The sequence below is a fragment of the Bos taurus genome, chromosome 1 (assembly GCF_002263795.3).
Source record: "Bos taurus isolate L1 Dominette 01449 registration number 42190680 breed Hereford chromosome 1, ARS-UCD2.0, whole genome shotgun sequence".
In the NCBI taxonomy this organism is placed as follows: Eukaryota; Metazoa; Chordata; class Mammalia; order Artiodactyla; family Bovidae; genus Bos; species Bos taurus.
The window spans coordinates 154,183,418-154,202,517 of NC_037328.1; the positions used below are offsets into that span (position 1 = coordinate 154,183,418).

The 19,100-nt window shown below is 44.4% G+C and overlaps 1 protein-coding gene across 13 annotated transcripts in view; it reads right to left on the reverse strand.

The window, feature by feature from the left end:
- Nucleotides 1–19,100, reverse strand: part of TBC1D5 (TBC1 domain family member 5) — a 592,035-nt gene that overhangs the window by 88,008 nt on the left and 484,927 nt on the right. For all 13 annotated transcript variants that reach the window (XM_059886432.1, XM_059886457.1, XM_059886448.1 and 10 more), the window contains one exon: nt 17,615–17,700. In XM_059886432.1, the coding sequence (XP_059742415.1) occupies nt 17,615–17,700 (86 nt within the window). The remainder of the gene's footprint in view (nt 1–17,614; nt 17,701–19,100) is intronic.

The following is a 19,100-nucleotide window of genomic DNA, read 5'->3' on the forward strand; positions in this document are numbered from 1 at the left end:
CTGAACAACTGCATCTCGTGTGCACTGCTGAATCTTCTGGCACTCCTCAGACAATTCAGAGACCTGTTCACCAGTGCTTTTTTTAAATTGAAGGTCATGTAATTTGGGAAGAGTCACTTTGCCTGTTGTCTGGGCCTTCACTTCCTCATCTTTAAACCAAGGGGTCTGAGGTGTATGACACTGTGCTGCTTTTGGACAGAAAACCCTCGAGTTTCATGACTTGAAGAAAGAGAACATGTGCTTGTGAATGTGAGACAAAAGCTGCAGAGCCGCCCACTGTATCAGATAAAGCAATCAAAGTTTAAAATACTCTCAACTGGGCAGCATGAGAAATAAGTGAGAGATAAAATTTAATGGAGATTAAAAAAAGCGTATGCACTTAGGTTAAAATGTTTTACAACTGCACACTATACATAGAATAGTGAGGTGTGGATTAACACTAATTCATATTAAAACAAAACAAAAAACAACCAAACTCCCAAGCGTGAATGCTTTGGTCTGGTCCCCAAGGTTGATCTGAGCCTATGCTGATGTTGGAGAAAAATAAAATTCTGGGGCTGCATTAATTCTAGGCAAGTGAACTTCTAGTTTCCAGTCCAGCATGTAAGAATTTTGGAAGTTTCTACTCTGTCCTAACAACAAATAAAAAGTTGAACAAACTGAAAAAAAAAAAAAAAAAAAATCAACTTTTTCATAGCTCTTTAAAAGAAGTGAGGTCAAAGGGCAAACTGCTACTCCCAGATTGGAGAGAGTGACAGGTGAATACAGAGCATCATGACCTCCCAGAGCGGAAACCCACAGGAACCAGCGCTGGGACAGGAAGCTGGAACTGCAGCTGAACTGCTAGAGGCTCTGTATGGACAAACCCGGAAGTTACAATCTCCAAGGGGGACCCAGTCACAGGCTCAGTGGCCAACCTAGACTTACGTCAGCTTTACATCCTGGACTTCTGCCAGGCTCTCATGAGAAAGTGTGCTCGGACAGGGGTAGAGGGAAAGGAACTGTCTGAAATACACCAGAGCATGTTGTTCTCAATGGTCTGCCCTCAGGAGAAACACTGAATCAGAGTCTAACCTGCTGGGAATTGTTCAGAGTCTAACTGACCTGGGGGAAGGGAAGTACCTAATCCTAGCCCTCTCCAGCCTTCCTGTCCTACCCTAAGGTGTCATGTGTTAAATTCAGAGCCCAGAGGCCCTGGCTCACTACAGGACTGAGACCTACTCATAGCACAGCATACTAAAAAGCAGAGACATCATTTTGCCGACAAAGGTCCGTCTAGTCAAAGCTACGTTTTTTACAGTAGTCATGTATGGATGTGAGAGCTGGACTATAAAGAAAGCTGAGTGCTAAAGAACTGATGCTTTTGAAGTGTGGTGTTGGAGAAGACTCTTGAGAGTCCCTTGGACTGCGAGGAGATCAAACCAGTCAATCCTAAAGGAAATCAGTCCTGAATATTCATTGGAAGGACTGATGCTGAAGCTGAAACTCCAATACTTTGGCCACTTGATGCGAAGAGCTGACTCACTGGAAAAGACCCTGATGCTGGGAAAGATTGAAGGTGGGAGGAGAAGGGGATGACAGAGGATGACGATGGTTGGATGGCATCACCGACTCAATGGACATGAGTTTGAGTAAGCTCCAGGAGTTGGTGATGGACAGGGAGGCCTGGCATGCTGCAGTCCATGGGGTCGCAAAGAGTCGGACACGACTGAGCGACTGAACTGAATTAACCATAGGAGTACAGAATGCTTCCTCTCTCCTCCACATCTTATCACATTACTAAAGGCCTATTTTTGGAGTTCTTTTACCCAGTACAACATGCTCAAGTATCCAAAATAAATAAAGAAAAGATTCACTCAAAAAGCAAGAAGCAAAAAACCATAGTTCGAAGAGAGAGCAAGCAAAGCATCAGAACCAGACTCAGATATAGCAGGGATACTGGAACGATCAAATGATCAGACTGGAAATTTAAAATAACTATGATTAAAATGTCTCTTTGCGACCCCATGGACTATAGCCTACCAGGTTCTTCCATCCAAGGGATTTTCCAGGCAAGAATAATGGAGTGGGCTGCCATTTCCTTCTTCAGGAGATCTTCCCAACCCAGGGATTGAACCCGGGTCTCCTGCACTGTAGGCAGAAGCTTTACCGTCTGAGCCACCAGGGACGGTGATTAAAATGTTAAGAACTCTAATGAGTAAAGTAGACAGCAGGCAAGAACAAATAGGAAATATAAGCAGACAGGAGGAAATTCTAAAGAAAAAAAAAGAAATGATAGAGATAAAAAATACTGTAACATTAAGAATGTCTTAGATGGGCTTATTATTGATGGACATGGCTGAGGAAAGAATCTCTGAGGTTGAGGACATTTCAATAGAAACTCTCCAAATCGAAAAGCAAATAGAAAAAAGACAGAAAAAGCAGAAGAGAATATCCAAGAACTGGAGGACAACTGTAAATGGTCTAACAGCCACACACTGGGAACAGCAGAAGGAGAAAAAAGAAAGGGAGAGAAGAAGCATTTGAAACAACAATGGCTATGAGTGTTCCCAAAGTAATGTCAGACAACCAACCAAAGATCCAGAAAGCTCAGAGAACATCAAGCAATAGAAATGCCAAAAAAATTATACTTAGTCATATCATTTTTAAACTACAGAAAATCACAGGAAAAAAAAAAAAAAACCTGAAAAAAGCCAGAGGGGGAAAAAACAGCTTACATATAAAGGAACAAAAATAAAAACCACATTCAAATTCTCCTCAGAAACCATGCATGCAGGAGAGAGTGCGGTGAATAAAATGTTTAGAGAAAAAACCAGCGACGTAGAATTCTGTACCCTGTAAAACATCCCTCAAAAGTAAATGTGGTATTTGTATGTATAAATTGCTTCTGATAGTAAACATATTACTATTTGCTGGTAAATGAAGTATATGACTAGGAATAGGTGAGTGTCTGTGCTGTAGGAGGTAACTGGACAAGTATGGCACACAGTTTTGGTGATGCATGAATTTCTGGCAGAATTGAGTTTTGTCTATAAAACGGAGCAGAACAGTAGGGAGACACGCCGATTATGACGGAAGAGGAACGGCTAACGAGGCCGGGGCACAAGTCCACCGACAGAGGAGAGCTGCCGGGAGCAAAAGCAGCGCTTCTGCACGCGGCTTTGAAAACGAGACGAGGTACAAAAGTTACAGAAAGTCACAGGAGACAGAGGGCTATGACCCAGGAAATCCTTCCTAATGATTTAATAGGCTCCACTTAAAATGTAAGCACTCCATTTCTGGAACTGTCTAAGCAGAGCTTAGGAAATCGTGTTCAGACAAGGAGGCTTGCTGGCCGGGGCGAGAGGCAGAGTTCAAGGAGAGCCCCTTCTGCCTCTGTTGACGGCAGGTGCTGGGCTGGGCCAGCCGCCCCCTACATCGCAGTCACTATCCTGCCAAGACGCAAGGCGAGGGCCCTTGTGGGATGGTGACCGGACCCAACTCGAGCTCGGAGGCCTCCCTGGCTGCCCTGCCTCCTGTTTCCACCCTCGGTCTCCATTCTTTTTGCCCTTCCTTCCACCTCTAGGATCACCTTTCCACTGAGACTTTTCTCCCTTCTTTTCCTTTCCTTCCATCAAAATCTCCTTTCTATCATTTTCTCATCTCATTCTACCCACACTTTTTTCCATCAAAAAAAATATATAACTTAGTTTAAAATTACCTTCTTAAGTGCAAGTTGTTGGAAAAAGTAAATATAAACACATGATTTTGGCTTTAGGATAGAAATGATACTCTCTTTGCATCTCTATAATTTCCTAGCCTGCCGTTGTTGACCTACCCAGGATTATGATTCTTATTTACTTCTTTCATGCTTATTATATACATCTACTTTTTATTTAAATATTTAAAACAGTTTTCATGGTTGAAAAATAATACTTTTCAAGATGATTCTAACATTTGAGCTAACGTTTAGGATGTACTCATAAATTCTCTAAGTTAAAGGTTTCAAATTCTATAAAACAAAGTAGTTTCCAACTTTCTTAATTCTTTACCTTTAATGTTGAGTGTATCAAACTTGCTTCAATGAAGGACATCTATACTTAATTCTAATCTGTTTGCCATATCTTGAGGTTTCTGCTATCTCAGAAAATGAACTCTCTCCATATACCATGAAACTCAAGATTTTATAGGTCTTTATAAAAACTACATGATAAAAATTAGCTTGCTATTACTCATTCCTTAGGAATCTGACTTTCAGGTGAAACATGTTTCCTTTCAGCTGTACAGATGACGATTATTTTGCGTGTGGCATGTAAGTCCTTGTTACTGTGATGGGAAGCAAAAGAAGTGCTTGTCAGGGCCAGAAAAGTTGACCCCGTAAGAGGGTGGACATAAGCTAGACTGTGGGGCTCAGCTAACTGGGTCTGAATATAATTGAGAATATTTAATGTAACAAATAAATTAGCAATTGTGCATAGACCGTGGTTATATAAAAATCATGAGATAACTCCCTAAGACCTATCTGCAGGGATGAAATTCGAGGTTTCTATTCCAGGACAGTCATTTTCAACTAATTTATATTCTGACCCAGTGTCTGAGAGGGATACAAATCTCTCCCGTGAACCATGGCCCACAGGAGTTTCTGGTCTAGGGAAACACAGCAGAACGGAAGAGGATACGATCTTGAGCTGCCACCTGTTGGGGAGCTTTGCCCTGTCTCCTGTCTACCTTCTCTGAGAGTCACTACGTATCTTCACACTTGAAAAAAAATCACATGCAGCTATACTTAAACATATATCAATAATCAACTTTTAAGAGTTCTAAGGAAAAAAGGTACGTTTTAAGAAACTTTCCTTCAAGTTTTAATGAAAGGGAGTCAATAAATATAAACAAATGTATGAAGCCATGTAAAATTCCAAGAAAAAAGTTACATTAAAAAAAAAGTGCAGCCTGGACGTCCCTGGTGGTGCAGTGGATAAGAACATGCCAGCTGATGCAGGGGACAAGGGTTCAGGCGGGTCTGGGAAGATTCCACGTGCTGGGGAGCGCCTAGGCCGTGCGTCACACCACTGAGGCGCGCTCTGGAGTCTGCACGCAGCAACTGCGGCCCGCGCCCAGTGCCTGTGCTCCCCAGCAAGAGCGGCCAGTGCTCCAGAAGCCCTCGTGCCACAGCCAAGAGCAGCCCTGCTCAATGCAACTAGAGGAGGCTCCCAAGGCAACAAGCGTCCAGTGCAGCCAAAACAAAGTGCAGCCCCAGGCAGGGGCAGGCTACACGCAGGAAAACAGACAAAGTACAGCCCCAGGCAGGGGCAGGCTACACGCAGAACAGACAAAGTGCAGTCCCAGGCAGGGGTGGCTACACGCAGGAGAACAGACAAAGTGCAGCCCCAGGCAGGGGCGGCTACACGCAGGAGAACAGACAAAGTGCAGTCCCAGGCAGGGGCGGCTACACGCAGGAGAACAGAGGAGCTTATTTTCTCTCAAATGGAAAACAACCTATAAGACCTGCACTCTTAAAAACTATGCAACAGAATGGAGAGAATGTGAAGACTGAATGAAGAGACAGTCCATGGTCATGGATCTACTAAAGTTTCGGTTCTTTCCAAACTGATCTACAGATTCAATGTAATTCCAATCAAATCCCAATAATTTTTAGAGAAATTGACATGTAGATTCTACAATTTATATGGAAATGCAGAGAACCAAGAATAGCCAAAATAATAAAAAAAAGAAAATCAAGACTTGCTGTGACGCCACATAATGAAGCAAGTGTGGTACTAGCGAAAGCAGAGCGTGCCCAGAAACAGACTTGTATCTTCATGGTCAATGGATTCTCAGCCAGGGACCCAGTTTAATTCAATGAAGAAAGGAGAGGATTTCACATAACTGGTATCCAACCGCTGGATACTTGTATCGAAAAGCATGGACCTCGGTTTTTACCTCTCCCCACACACTCTGATTTGACACGGACCACAGATCTAATACAACTGTTAGCACCACACCAGTTTTGAGAAGAGTACAGAGTACCTCTGGAACTTTCAGGGTTAACTCATCGTGCCTGGGCTCCCCAAAGCCTGCACACTGCAGTTCAGGACCCGCCCTGCAGGGACAAGTGGGAGGGAACCTCTAGCCCTTGGAATGTCTGTCTGATAACCCTGTCTTTGTAGACCCGGGACCTTGAACCACAGCAAGCAGTGCGCACTAACAATGGGAATCAGGCTAAAAGTCTGTTTCTGTTTCCTCCTGGGCCCTGCCACACGGCCTCCATCTGACCAGGGGCCTAGAGACAGACAGCTAATGTCACCACAGGGCTGCTCCCTGCCTGCACGACTGACCTCCAACAGAACCCCGAGGGGACCAAGTGCTGGGGAACGTCCCGAGGCAGCACTTCCTGCGCGCAGCCCTGCAAGGACCAGGCGGACTTAAGCACTCCACTGAGGGGAAACTCACACCTGGCCCCTCCTGGACTGCGACTTACACTGCTGCCTGCGCATCTGTAAACCAGGCGCCGCTGCCCTCAGGCCGTCACGCCACAGCCTCCCTGCCCGTGAGCGCTGAGGGACTCCACATGGGCACCGCAGGCCCTCAGGCCGTCACGCCACAGCCTCCCTGCCCGTGAGCACTGAGGGACTCCGCGTGGGCACCGCAGGCCCTCAGGCCGTCACGCCACAGCCTCCCTGCCCGTGAGCGCTGAGGGGCTCCGCGTGGGCACCGGAGGCCCTCAGGCCGTCACGTCACAGCCTCCCTGCCCGTGAGCGCTGAGGGACTCCGAGTGGGCACCGGAGGCCCCGACCAGCCGCCCGCCGCTGCAGCCGCCGAGTGGCGCACCCGAGGGCCCCAGACAGCGAGGCGCAGGTCCAAGGGGGGACTGCGGCGAGCGCACGCAGAAAGCACTACGCCCCTTCACGTGAGACCCTTGGTTTCCTTTAATTAACAGCCATCTTTCAATGCTGACTACCCAGCCTTCGCTGCACAAACTCCTGTGTAACCTGGCTTCCCACTGCGCCTTTGGGTCAGGCCCTCGGAGCAAGCTGATAGTCCTGTCTTGGACTTGAAGTCCTCAGAAAGTCTGCCAAGTAAAACACGACTCTCAACTTTCTAGGCTGCTCATTTTCAGTCAACAACACAAGCTTTTTTCCTTTCTTGATTTTAATCTGTGTCCTTTTGCCATAATACACTATAAACGTGGGTATAGCAGCTTTTCTGAATTCTGTGAGTCCTTCAAGTGAACCAGTGAAGCCAAGCATGGTCTTCAGGATCCTGAACAAAGGAGACTTAGATGGATCTTAGGAGATTTCATAGATAAGAAAACAAAATGCACCAGCCATAAAGGAAAAAAACTGAAAGAAGAAATGTCACTGAAATGAAAGTTTTCTGCTCATTAAAAGGCATCATTAAGAAAACGAACACGCAAGCTCCACGCTGGGGGATAATATCTGCAGTACATTTATCAGACAAAGGCTCCTACCCAAAACATATACAGAATCCTCACAAATCAAGAATAAAAAAGACAAACAACCCATTAAAGACAGGCAGACAACTGGGACAGTCCAAAAAGGAATCACCAACATGCTATGAAAAGACGCTCAGGAAAATGTAAATTAAAACACAATGAGATACCGTTTCATACCAACTACAATAGACAAAATCAGAAAGACTGACAGTAGCAAATGCTGGCGAATATGAAGAGCAGTTAAAGCTCCCAAATATTGCTGGTGAGCATGGAGAAAGGTATAACTACTTGGTGAAACAGTTCTCAGTTTCTTATAAAGTTAAACATACATCCATCCTATGCATGCTAAGTCGCTTCAGTCGTGTCCAACTCTGTGTGACCCCATGGACTGCAGCCCGCCGAGCTCCTCTGTCCATGGGATTCTCCAGGCAGGAGTACTAGAATGGGTTGCCATTTCCTTCTCCAGGGGATCTTCCCAACCCAGGGATCAAACCCAGGTCTCCCAGAATTGCAGGCAGATTCTTTAGCAACCGAGCCTGAGTAATTTAATTTCTAAGTGTTTATCCAAGGGAAACATAAACATATATCCACCAAAACCAACAATAACAAATGAAAACATCAAAACACTTGTACAAGAACGTTCATAGCAGTCCTGCTCAGAACGCTCCACATCTGGAAATAACCCCCTATCCATCAATAACAGAATAAACAATTTGTGGTACATCATATAGTGGAATACAGCCCAAGAAGAGAAGGAAACTACTGGTATACGTAAAACAATATGCACGAAGTGCAAGCACACTAATCTGAATGAAAAAAAGTGCATACTATGTGTCTCTATTCATGGCAAGACCAAGAAAAGGGGAAACTCTCAAAACAAGGGAGCAGAAATCAAAAGTGGTTGCTTCGGGATGAGGAGTTGGGTATGACCGTAACGGGACCGGGGGGGACTCTAGGTGACAGGAATGTTCACTCCAGATATGCTGTCTTAGATGGCGGTTACAAGACATGGGTCGGGGAGATCCCCTGGAGGGGGAAATGGCAGGCACCCCAGTATTCCTGCCTGAGAATCCCATGGACAGAGGCGCCCGGCAGGCTACAGTCCACACAGTCGCAGAGGGCTGGACACAACTGAGCCTGCATGCAGAGGGGTAGTGTACACAGCTATCCAAACTCATCAGACTGAACACTTAGGATCTGTGTCTTATGTACAAATTATACTTACATTTTTTAAGAAAGGAGAAAGATTTATTTACTCTGCCCGAAAAAGGAGATAGTGTTACCAATTTACCTAAATTGGTTAGGAATTAACAACTCTCTTTGATACAAGAGAAAGAGCATTTCAGACATAGAAGTGTTTATAACACAAACTCCTATTTGAGCATAAAAATATCACAAAATTACATTTATATAGAAATCAGTGTCCTTTGAAATTCTGATTAGCCAATTAACTACTAATGGACTATAACCATGGACTTCTTGGCTTCATGACTCGGGAAATATTATTAGCATATTATTTCTTTACCATATTTTAGCAATAAAATACTTCAGAGTAAATATAATAAAGCCTCATTTAAAAATTCTTGTGGACCATATAATATGGAAATTAGCTAGAAGAATTTTATAATGCCTTTTAGGTATTCAAAGCAGTATTTATTTATTCAGTCATTAAACTACTGAGTACTAGACACAGTGCCAGGCACCGTGCTGGGCCCTGGGAATACGAGGGCTCCGTCCCCGACATCAGCGTGGCTATTCTATACATGAAGCCAGAAAGTGCTCACTCATTTCACCCACGTTGGAACACGCTCTCCACGCCAGGTAACGAGGAGACAACAGGGACACAGGCAGAGGCGGCCCCTGCCCTTGCAAGTCGGATTCGAGTATAAGAAGACTGTTGGAAGAAGGTCTGAGCTTTCTGGGAGGACGTGCTTAGTAGGCCAGGCCTTGAGAAGAAGACTCCTAAATTAAAAGACGCTTACTCCTTGGAAGGAAAGTTATGACCAACCTAGATAGCATCTTGAGACATTACTTTGCCAACAAAGATCCGTCTGTCTAGTCAAGGCTATGGTTTTTCCAGTGGTCATGTATGGATGTGAGAATTGGACTGTGAAGAAGGCTGAGCGCCGAAGAATTGATGTTTCTGAACTGTGGTGTTGGAGAAGACTCTTCAGAGTCCCTTGGACTGCAAGGAGATCCAACCAGTCCATTCTGAAGGAGATCAGCCCTGGGACTTCTTTGGAAGGAATGATGCTAAAGCTGAAACTCCAGTACTTTGGCCACCTCATGCGAAGAGTTGACTCAATGGAAAAGACTCTGATGCTGGGAGGGACTGGGGGCAGGAGGAGAAGGGGACGACAGAGGATGAGATGGCTGGATGGCATCACTGACTCGATGGACGTGAGTCTGAGTGCACTCTGGGAGTTGGTGATGGACAGGGAGGCCTGGCGTGCTGCGATTCATGGGGTCGCAAAGAGTCGGACGCAACTAAGCGACTGAACTGAACTGAACTGAAGCAGAGGCAGACTCTGATTCTGAGAAGAGATGGAGAATCACTGGGCACCAGGCATTCTTGGGGTAAAAATGGACAGGACACTGCCGCGCCCTCGTCACCTGGAGCCCAGTGGCGGAAGGTGGGGAACGTCTGCAGAGCCCAGCAGAGGCTCCCTTACTGGAAAGCGTTTGTCTGCAGAGCCTGGCTTCCTGCTGGATCCCATGCAGGCATCCAGACAGGGGGCCTTTTGGGAAGGGCCTACATCCCGATCTCTAACTCGGGCATCTTTCATTACTGACGCCAATTAGGTTGTTGCAGCTGTGACACAGGGCAGAGGAGAGCTGGGGGTGTCAGCACGGAGGATGCTCTTGCTGGTCTGGAACCCAGCTTGGCTTCTTCCATCTCTACCAAGGCCTCACTCAATCAACTTAAGTAAATTAGAAGACCTCCAGTCGTGGAGCTGCGTAAAAAGGGCCACTGGATAAAGAGGCACGTGGCTTGAGGCCCTGCTGCCAGCTCAGGTGTGGATGTTTCAGCACCTCTGCAAGAGCAGAGAAACTACACACTTTAAGAAACTGTGTGTGGCACTTTCAAAACAGAAAATCTGTGAGTGTTCTGGAATGTAGAAGGTGTGTGATTTTACTCTTACTCTAAGAGATTGCAATAGTTAAAAACTATGAAATTCTGTTCCATGAATACTCAATTGGGCACTTCAGAAGTCACAAATTCCTAAATAAATCAGATGGGTCTTTCTGAAGACTGGTCACAATTTAGATGTGCTTATTTTTTATTTATAGAAGTAATTTATGGTTATTTAAGGACAAAATTGGAGCAGGATTTGAGTGTTAATTTGTTGTTCTGAGCTCAAAAGTTGAATGAATAAGGAAATGTCAATTCCCATTTTTAAAAAGAAATGTGCAGCTAAGTAAAATCAGAGCACAGTGAATGCTACCCACACACGTAATGGAAAATCTATCACGAAAATACCTAGGCACTTGCTGTTAAAGACTTAATTACAGCAATCCATGGTAAGGCAGAGAAGAGAAATCAGGCTTCTTGATTTCTAGAGATATTCTTATCCATGAAATCACATGTCATCTTGCATCCTCATCTCTCATTTGGATAAGCAGCACAAACAGAAGTCCACTGCCGTGGACTGCGTCCAGACGTGGCACGGATTAGCTCCCTGCCCTCCAGGTACCTGTCTGCCCTTGCCTGTCCTCCACTCACGCATCACTGCCGGGGGTTCCCCCATGAAGATCGCCTTCACTCTGGATCAGCCCCACAGCCTGTCTTGCTGCTCAGTGACAGCCCCGATGCAGGAACTCTTTAATAGCCTCTAAACAGCTAAGAAACTAGTTGTAAGGCTACGGTTTAAAGGTCCAGCCTGGTAAAAACATCTTGGGCATTAAATAGCTAAAGGGGTCTTTGCCAAGGGTTTCACAATAGTTTTCACAATAGGTTTCACAATAGCTACAATAGTTTTTTCATCCTAGATAAAGTAATGGTACAATAAACCAACTTCTAAAGAATGTGGTAGTTATAAGGGTTACATATAGACTTGGGAGTATTCTGTAGCAAGATGATCAAGTTTCTTTCAACTTACATTCCCTAAACCAGTGACTACGGGTATCCATGCTCCTTCTGGGTTGGTCACTCATTCACTCACTCATTCAAGTCACCTTATTGAGGCATTTCAGACCTACAGTGGCTGTGTCTTCTTAATGTGCACAGCTTGGCGTGTTTAGAGGTAAGCATGCATCTGCAAAGCCATCACCACAATCTATGACATAAACGTACCCCCACCCCTTAACGTTTCCTCCTACCCTCTATATTTATTATGGCTATTTTACTTTTTGTGATAAGAACACTTAAAATAAGATTTACTCTCTTAGCAAATCTTAGGTACATAACAGTATCATTAACTATGGGCCTAGACTGTACAGTAGGTGTCTAGGACTTACTCATCTCTGCCTCATTTATTAAACGCTGGGCTGGAAGAAGCACAAGCTGGAATCAAGATTGCCAGGAGAAATATCAATAACCTCAGATATGCAGATGACACCACCCTTATGGCAGAAAGTGAAGAAGAACTCAAAAGCCTCTTGATGAAAGTGAAAGTAGAGAGTGAAAAAGTTGGCTTAAAGCTCAACATTCAGAAAACGAAGATCATGGCATCCGGTCCCACCACTTCATGGGAAATAGATGGGGAAACAGTGAAAACAGTGTCAGACTTTAGTTTTCTGGGCTCCAAAATCACTACAGATGGTGACTGCAGCCATGAAATTAAAAGACGCTTACTCCTTGGAAGGAAAGTCATGACCAACCTAGATGGCATATTCAAAAGCAGAGACATTACTTTGCCAACAAAGGTCCGTCTAGTCAAGGCTGTGGTTTTTCCTGTGGTCATGTATGGATGTGAGAGTTGGACTGTGAAGAAGGCTGAGTGCGGAAGAATTGATGCTTTTGAACTGTGCTGTTGGAGAAGACTCTTGAGAGTCCCTTGGACTGCAAGGAGATCCAGCCAGTCCATTCTGAAGGAGATCAGCCCTGGGATTTCTTTGGAAGGAATGATGCTAAAGCTGAAACTCCAGTACTTTGGCCACCTCATGGGAAGAGTTGACTCATTGGAAAAGACTCTGATGCTGGAAGGGATTGAGGGCAGGAGGAGAGGGGGACGACAGAGGATGAGATGGCTGGATGGCATCACTGACTCGATGGACGTGAGTCTGAGTGAACTCCGGGAGTTGGTGATGGACAGGGAGGCCTGGTGTGCTGCGATTCACGGGGTCGCAGAGTCGGACACGACTGAGTGACTGATCTGATCTGATCTGTCTCATTTATTATTAACCTGCTATTTTGAAAGGTGAAAAATGGTACTTCACAGGTCTTTTAATTTGCATTTCTGTGACTAATTATGAGTTTGACCAGCCTTTTGAGGTTTATTGCTGTTCGCAATCCTTCTTTTGTTGAGTCCATACTATATTCAGGGCTCTATTTAAGGTGCTGAGGATACAAGACAATAAAACATTCAGAATTTATATTTCAATGTGAGAAACAATAAAAACACACAAAAAGTAGAATAAAAAGCTAAAAATACCATTTCAGGTGGTAAGAACTGCTATTAAAAAACCCCACAAAAACAAAAGCAGTAACAAAGGAAAATAAAAGGAGTCAAGGGGTCCGTTACTTTAGACACAGCGGTCAAGGAGGGGCTCCCTGAAGCGGCGGGGTCTGAGCAGAGAGAAACGTCAGGCGCAGTGCGGGTTCTCAGGAAAGAGCCCCGGCCTGCGGAGAGCAAGCTCAAAGCTCCTGAAGGGGGCTGACGGGGAACTGGGGGGACGGTTAGCGGGCCGGGGTGGCCGGAGTCCAGTGAGCCGGGTCGGGGTGCAGACGGGGGTGCACAGACAGGAGCCGGGTTTCGCAGGGCCTCCCTGCAGCACTGCACGGTGCTGGACCTGAGGCCAGGCGTGCTGGGAAGCCACTGAGGGCTCTGAGCGGAAGAGCGGAAGATGGGACCTGCACCAGAGACGAGTGAGGAGGCCGTTGGGGGAGACTGGAAGGACACACGACTCAGTGTTGGCAGGGCAGAGAGAGCAAAGGGGCTGTTTCAGGACACAGTTTGAGCAGGCATTGCTGATGGACCTGATGTGATGTCTCAGAGAGAGAGGAGCCCAGGGCGTTCTAAGGCTGGATCAGGTCAAGACATTCACGGTTACCGAGGAACACTGCAGGGTAACAGGTGTGTGGAGGTGAAACCAAGAGTTCAGTGCAATCAAGCAAGCCCGGAGTTCAAGGAAGGAAGTCAGGCTGAAGACACAAACGAAGGGCCCTTCAGTCACAAATGGAACCTACGCCGGGAACCGGGCTGAGGTCCTCTGGGCAGAGAAGAGCATAGCAGGAGGCGGGACGGCTCCTGAGTCAGGATCGTGATTTGTTACTGAACTGTGCAAGTTTCCACACATTCATGATATTATAGTTAGTCAGTCATTTCTTTTACAAATATTTTCCCAATTTTCTGTTTGTTTTTGATTCATTTTTTAAAAACATTTCTGACATATCTGTTCAGAAACAATTGTGCAATAAAATCCATAGGTCCTTCCCTTTGTGACTTCTTCCATGACTTTCAAGGATAAAAAGTCAAGTAACTAGAAGTCAGACAGACACTTGGGTTTTATTTCTGTTTGCTTGTTTGAGTGAACTCCGATTAATTCAGAATTTGTTTTGGTGTGTGTTGAAGTTATAAGTTGATATCTTTTCAAAAGATTTGTCAAGTTTCCCAACACCATCTTTAAACTTCAACTTGTCTGTGATGTTTTCACACGCTACACTTCACTTGGTCACTTTCAGTTTCAGGCTTTGAAACTGTCATGGTGATGATGAGAAAGCTGCCATCTAGTCTTTACAATGATACTGCATATAGGAATCTCAATGTGCTTACAAGAAAATACATAAAACAGAACCAACAATTTTGAGAAGAATGCAGGGACAGAAAGCTAAATGGAAGATAAAACATGAAGGGGAAAAAGAAAGGGTACAGTCTATTTCCTTCTTTGAAAAAGAAGAAAAGGAGATGTTGAAAAATGCAAAAAAAAAAAAAAAAAGAATCATGTATACACAACAGCTATCAACTTCCTCACACTAGCAAGGATTATCCCAGGCGCCCTCAGTGGGTAAGACAAGCGACCTGCCTGCAGGGGCTTAGACCTCAGTGTGGAGACTGGGGAGAGAGATGATACATATGTATATGGCTTCAGTGAGAAATGAATGCTACGGGAATACAACAACGCGGAGCAATCAGGTAGAGGGATCAAAGGAGGTGAAGACAAAACAGAGACGGAGAGAGGCTTGTGTGAACGCGCAGATGGACAATGGGCACAGAAAAAGATGTGAAATGCAAATCAAAACTACAATGAGATATCATCTCACACCGGTCAGAATGGCCATTATCAAAAAAGTCTACAAACCGTACATGCTGAAGAGGGTGTGGGGCAACGGAGCCCCCACGCACCGTGGGTGGGGATGCACACTGGTGCCACCACCGAGGAAAACAGTACGGAGGTTCCTCAAAGAACTAAAAGCAGAGCTCCCACACAGCCCAGCAACCCCGCTGCTGGGCGTCGCACAGACACACGCACCCTGTGTGCACAGAAGCACGACTTACAGCGGCTAAGGCTCGGACACAACTCAAATGCCCAGCGACAGATGGATGGGTAAAGATGTGGTCCATGGATACTGAGGATGCTATCCAGTCATACCAAGAAGCAAATAATTGCCATTTGTGGCAACATGATGGACCTAGAGATTATCATACTAAGCCAAGTAAGTCAGAGAAAGACATTCTGAATGACATCACTTGGATGTGGCCTCTAGAATACGACGCGGTGGTGGTGGTGGAGGCGCTCAGTCGTGTCCGACTCTTGCGACCCCGTGGACTGCAGCCCGTCAGGCTCTTCTGTGGGATTTTCCAGGCAAGGATACTGGAGTGGGTTGCCATTTCCTTCTCCAGGAAATATGACATAAATGAACGTATTTACAAAACAGAACAGACTCACAGACAGAGAGAGCAGATCTGCGTTTGCCAAGGTGGGGCGGGGGCGGGTGGGAGGCGTGGACTGTGAGTTTGCAATGAGCAGATGCAAACTCATCTACAGGATGACAGACAGCAAGGTCCTGGTGTGCAGCACAGGGAGCCGTTTTCAACATCCTGTGATAAACCACAGTGGAAAAGAACAGAAGAAGGATGCATGTATGCATGACTGAGTAGCTCTGCTGGACAGAGAAATGAACGCAACACTGTAAATCAACCATACCTCAATACGGTCTTAAAGAGAGAAAGAGGCTTGTGTGAGATGATGTTCGCGCTGAAGCCACAGAGAAAGACGGAGGTGGGAGGGGAACAGGGAAGGCCCTGGCAAGCTCCAGTGGGAGGAAGGAGACAGGGAGGGGCAGGGGAGAGGAGCAGACTGCTGAGCCTTTGGGAGTTTCAGTGGGAGTGCGGTACGCTCTGCCGTAAACCGAGAATTAGGTCCTGTGAAAACTCACCTGGGGGCCAGGGTGGTGCACAGCGGGTGTGGGGTGGAGCCCAGGGGCCAGAGGGGACTCCAGCTAGGAAGAGTCTGCATGAAGAAAGGACCTCACACACACTTTAAAGAGCATATCCAGCCTCCATGCTTGACACGAGAGGAAGGAAACACAAATGGCTAGACGGTAAGACTCCTGAGGGCAGGGATTTTTCTCCGGTTTGTCCACTCTCTGCAAGGCAGTCTGGCACCAGAAAAATGTGTGAAACTAAATGAACAAAAGTGACTATAGGGAATGAACCTTTTATCTGTGAAAGAAAAATCAGATGGACAAACAGAAAAGCGCTTCAGGCCTTCCCTGGTGGTCCAGTGGCTAAGAATCTGCCTTGCAGCGCAAGAGACGCTGGTTTGATCCCTGGTCTGGAAAGATCCCACATGCCACAGAGCGACTAAGCCCAGGCGCCACAAGTACCGAGCCAGCGCTCTGGAGCCCGCGGGCCACAGCTTCTGACGCCTCCGAGCCCCGAGCCCGTGCTCTACAGCAGGAGAAGTGACTGCGACGGAAGCCCGAGCACTGCACCTACAGAGCAGCCCCACTCACTGTCGCCAGAGAGAGCCAGTGCCTGCCATGGAGACCCAGCACGGCAAAACCAGAGCTCCCGAGAGCCTCGCGGGCTGCAGAACTGCTCTCATAATCACAGAGCCCATCAGAGCAAGGGGCAGACTTCAGACAAGGACACGGGATTTAAAAATACTGCAGGTTTAAATATAGCTGTCTTGTTATAAAATCCTTCTCATCCCTTGGACTATGAGTTTCAATGTGTCAGGAATTATGTCTTTTTTTTTTTTTTTTTTAACTCGAAGTAAGAGAAGAACATATCATGTAAGTATACTCCATCTATGTATACTTAGGTTGCTGAACTTCTGAAGAAAAGCTAGCAACAGTCAAAATGCTTAAGGAAGAAAATTTGGACAACTTGCAGCATTTATCATGACTAACATTTCAGTCTTTCAGAGTAAACTTCGAAATTAAGTTCTAATTTGAGATGGTTCTGGTTTGACAAGTCAACTCTTGAGACATCTGAGTATGGTATTATGAAAGAACAAAACTCTTCATCAACCCTTTATGCAAGTGTGAATTTCTTTTAAAAGTAGGATTTTAATGATTTTTTATTCCTACAGTGACCCTTAAAGTTTCTATGTATGTAATCACAAATGCACACATAAGATGCATTTATAAGCTTATTGTGCAGCTCTAAAGACAGTTGGGAAACCCAATTTTAATTTTGTTACTGAAATAATTTAAACATATATTATAGAACTGCCTCTTTTCAATCAACAGAAAGGATCTAGAAAGAGATTATACATGTAGGCACAATTTATTTTAGGTTTATTAGTGTTAGAAAAATGAAGTTGCCAAAATTCAATCTGTAACGCATACTCTGGTATTTATTTAATTTTTATGACCACTGACATCAACATACATCCTTTTCTCACACCTCAAAGAAAAACTCAGATAATTTATTTAACAGAGATTCATTACATGAATTAACCACTGATATGCTAAAAACTGGAAAATTATTTTCAGCAAATGCATAAAATTTCCTGACAATCTCCAAGAATATCTTAGTGACTTAGAACTTCCATCAGAGAAACAGGACTTACCGGCTTTTATTCATGAGGTCTGCTCCTCGGGCTTTGTAATAATCCAAATTTGGATGGAATTGATAAGTCACTGGTCTTGGATTTCTCTATAAAAAAAAAAGCAATAAGTTAAAATGTATAAAATTATATAATTTGTATATTAAGACAAAAAGTGATGAAACAATTACTTTTATACTCTTAAAGAAAAAAATACATATAATAATCATGTTTAATAATTAATGTGCTTGGGTATTTTTTCCTTTGTTGAAGTTTTGCCCTAACTTATCTTTGTCTGATTAAACACTAAAATTACTTAATACATTTTACTCTAACCTGTCTCAGGTCACACTGATTTATTTCTTTCATTAGATTTCTTTTCAGTAATTTTGATCAGTTTCAACATGCCTTTCCAAAATACAATCAGATAAAATTACAACAAAACTGAGGTATTATGTAAGATGTAACACCAGTACAATCTACTCTTAGGGCTAGGAGACAACAACTGCCGTTAAGAAAGCTACATTTTGAAGAAGAGCAAAAACCAGTTTTTGACAACCAGGATGCTAGCCACGCCCACTAGATGGCACCCTGAGTCTTTCTTCTTCGAAAACCAATGTGTTGTTCTGGAATTCGGCAATTCTTTTCAAGTTAGCAGTTTCTATGTCATCTGTTCTTATACACGAGTGGAATAAGTGCCCAGGGAGTGGACATATTATCAGGGTACCACCACAATATGAAAGCCAACTGACCAATGCGCATTTTTATAGAAGCAGCAATACACTGCACTTTCTGGCATTTAATATTATTTATAAACTTGCAGAGATATTCTTGAATCATTAGGTTGGGTGTGTCTATTTAAACAGGTTGCTGTTATTTAATGTGTCTATAATTTGTAAGTATCAAGTTCCTCAGGCAAATAAAAATTAATCAAATATACTTCTATAAAAACACACTTTTATAAAAATGTAACACATTAATAGTATAACCTGAATATCATCATCTCTAAAAGGTTAAACTACATATTTTTCATTAAGAAGTTTTTTAAAACAAGTAAATGTGATCCAGTGTTTACCTAAACATGTAACTCAAATTAATAATTCAGACCTTGAAACAGCACGCCCTGTCCTTTGAGAGAACCAACTAGACACAGAAAGGCTGAATTTTATTTTAATAGAAAATTATCAACATGCTTTCATATCAGTCCTTGGAGACATAACCCCAAGGCACAGATATACTTTCATGTAGGCGGGGACATAATTGCTAAGGTTAAACAGTTTGAAATTCATCAGCTAACAAGCTGCGTCTTAAGGCCGTGATGGACCTTTTCTTTTTCTGCTGAAAAGAGAGTATTTACACAGCTCAACCCTTTCATATCTCTTCCAAGTCAGCCCTAATCATCTGACAAAAATGACAATCCCTTGATTTAGCTCCAGCTACTACTCCACTGGTTTGGTATTCAACACAGTTCTACAATAATCAAATCTGAATTGCCTTGATGAAGATAACT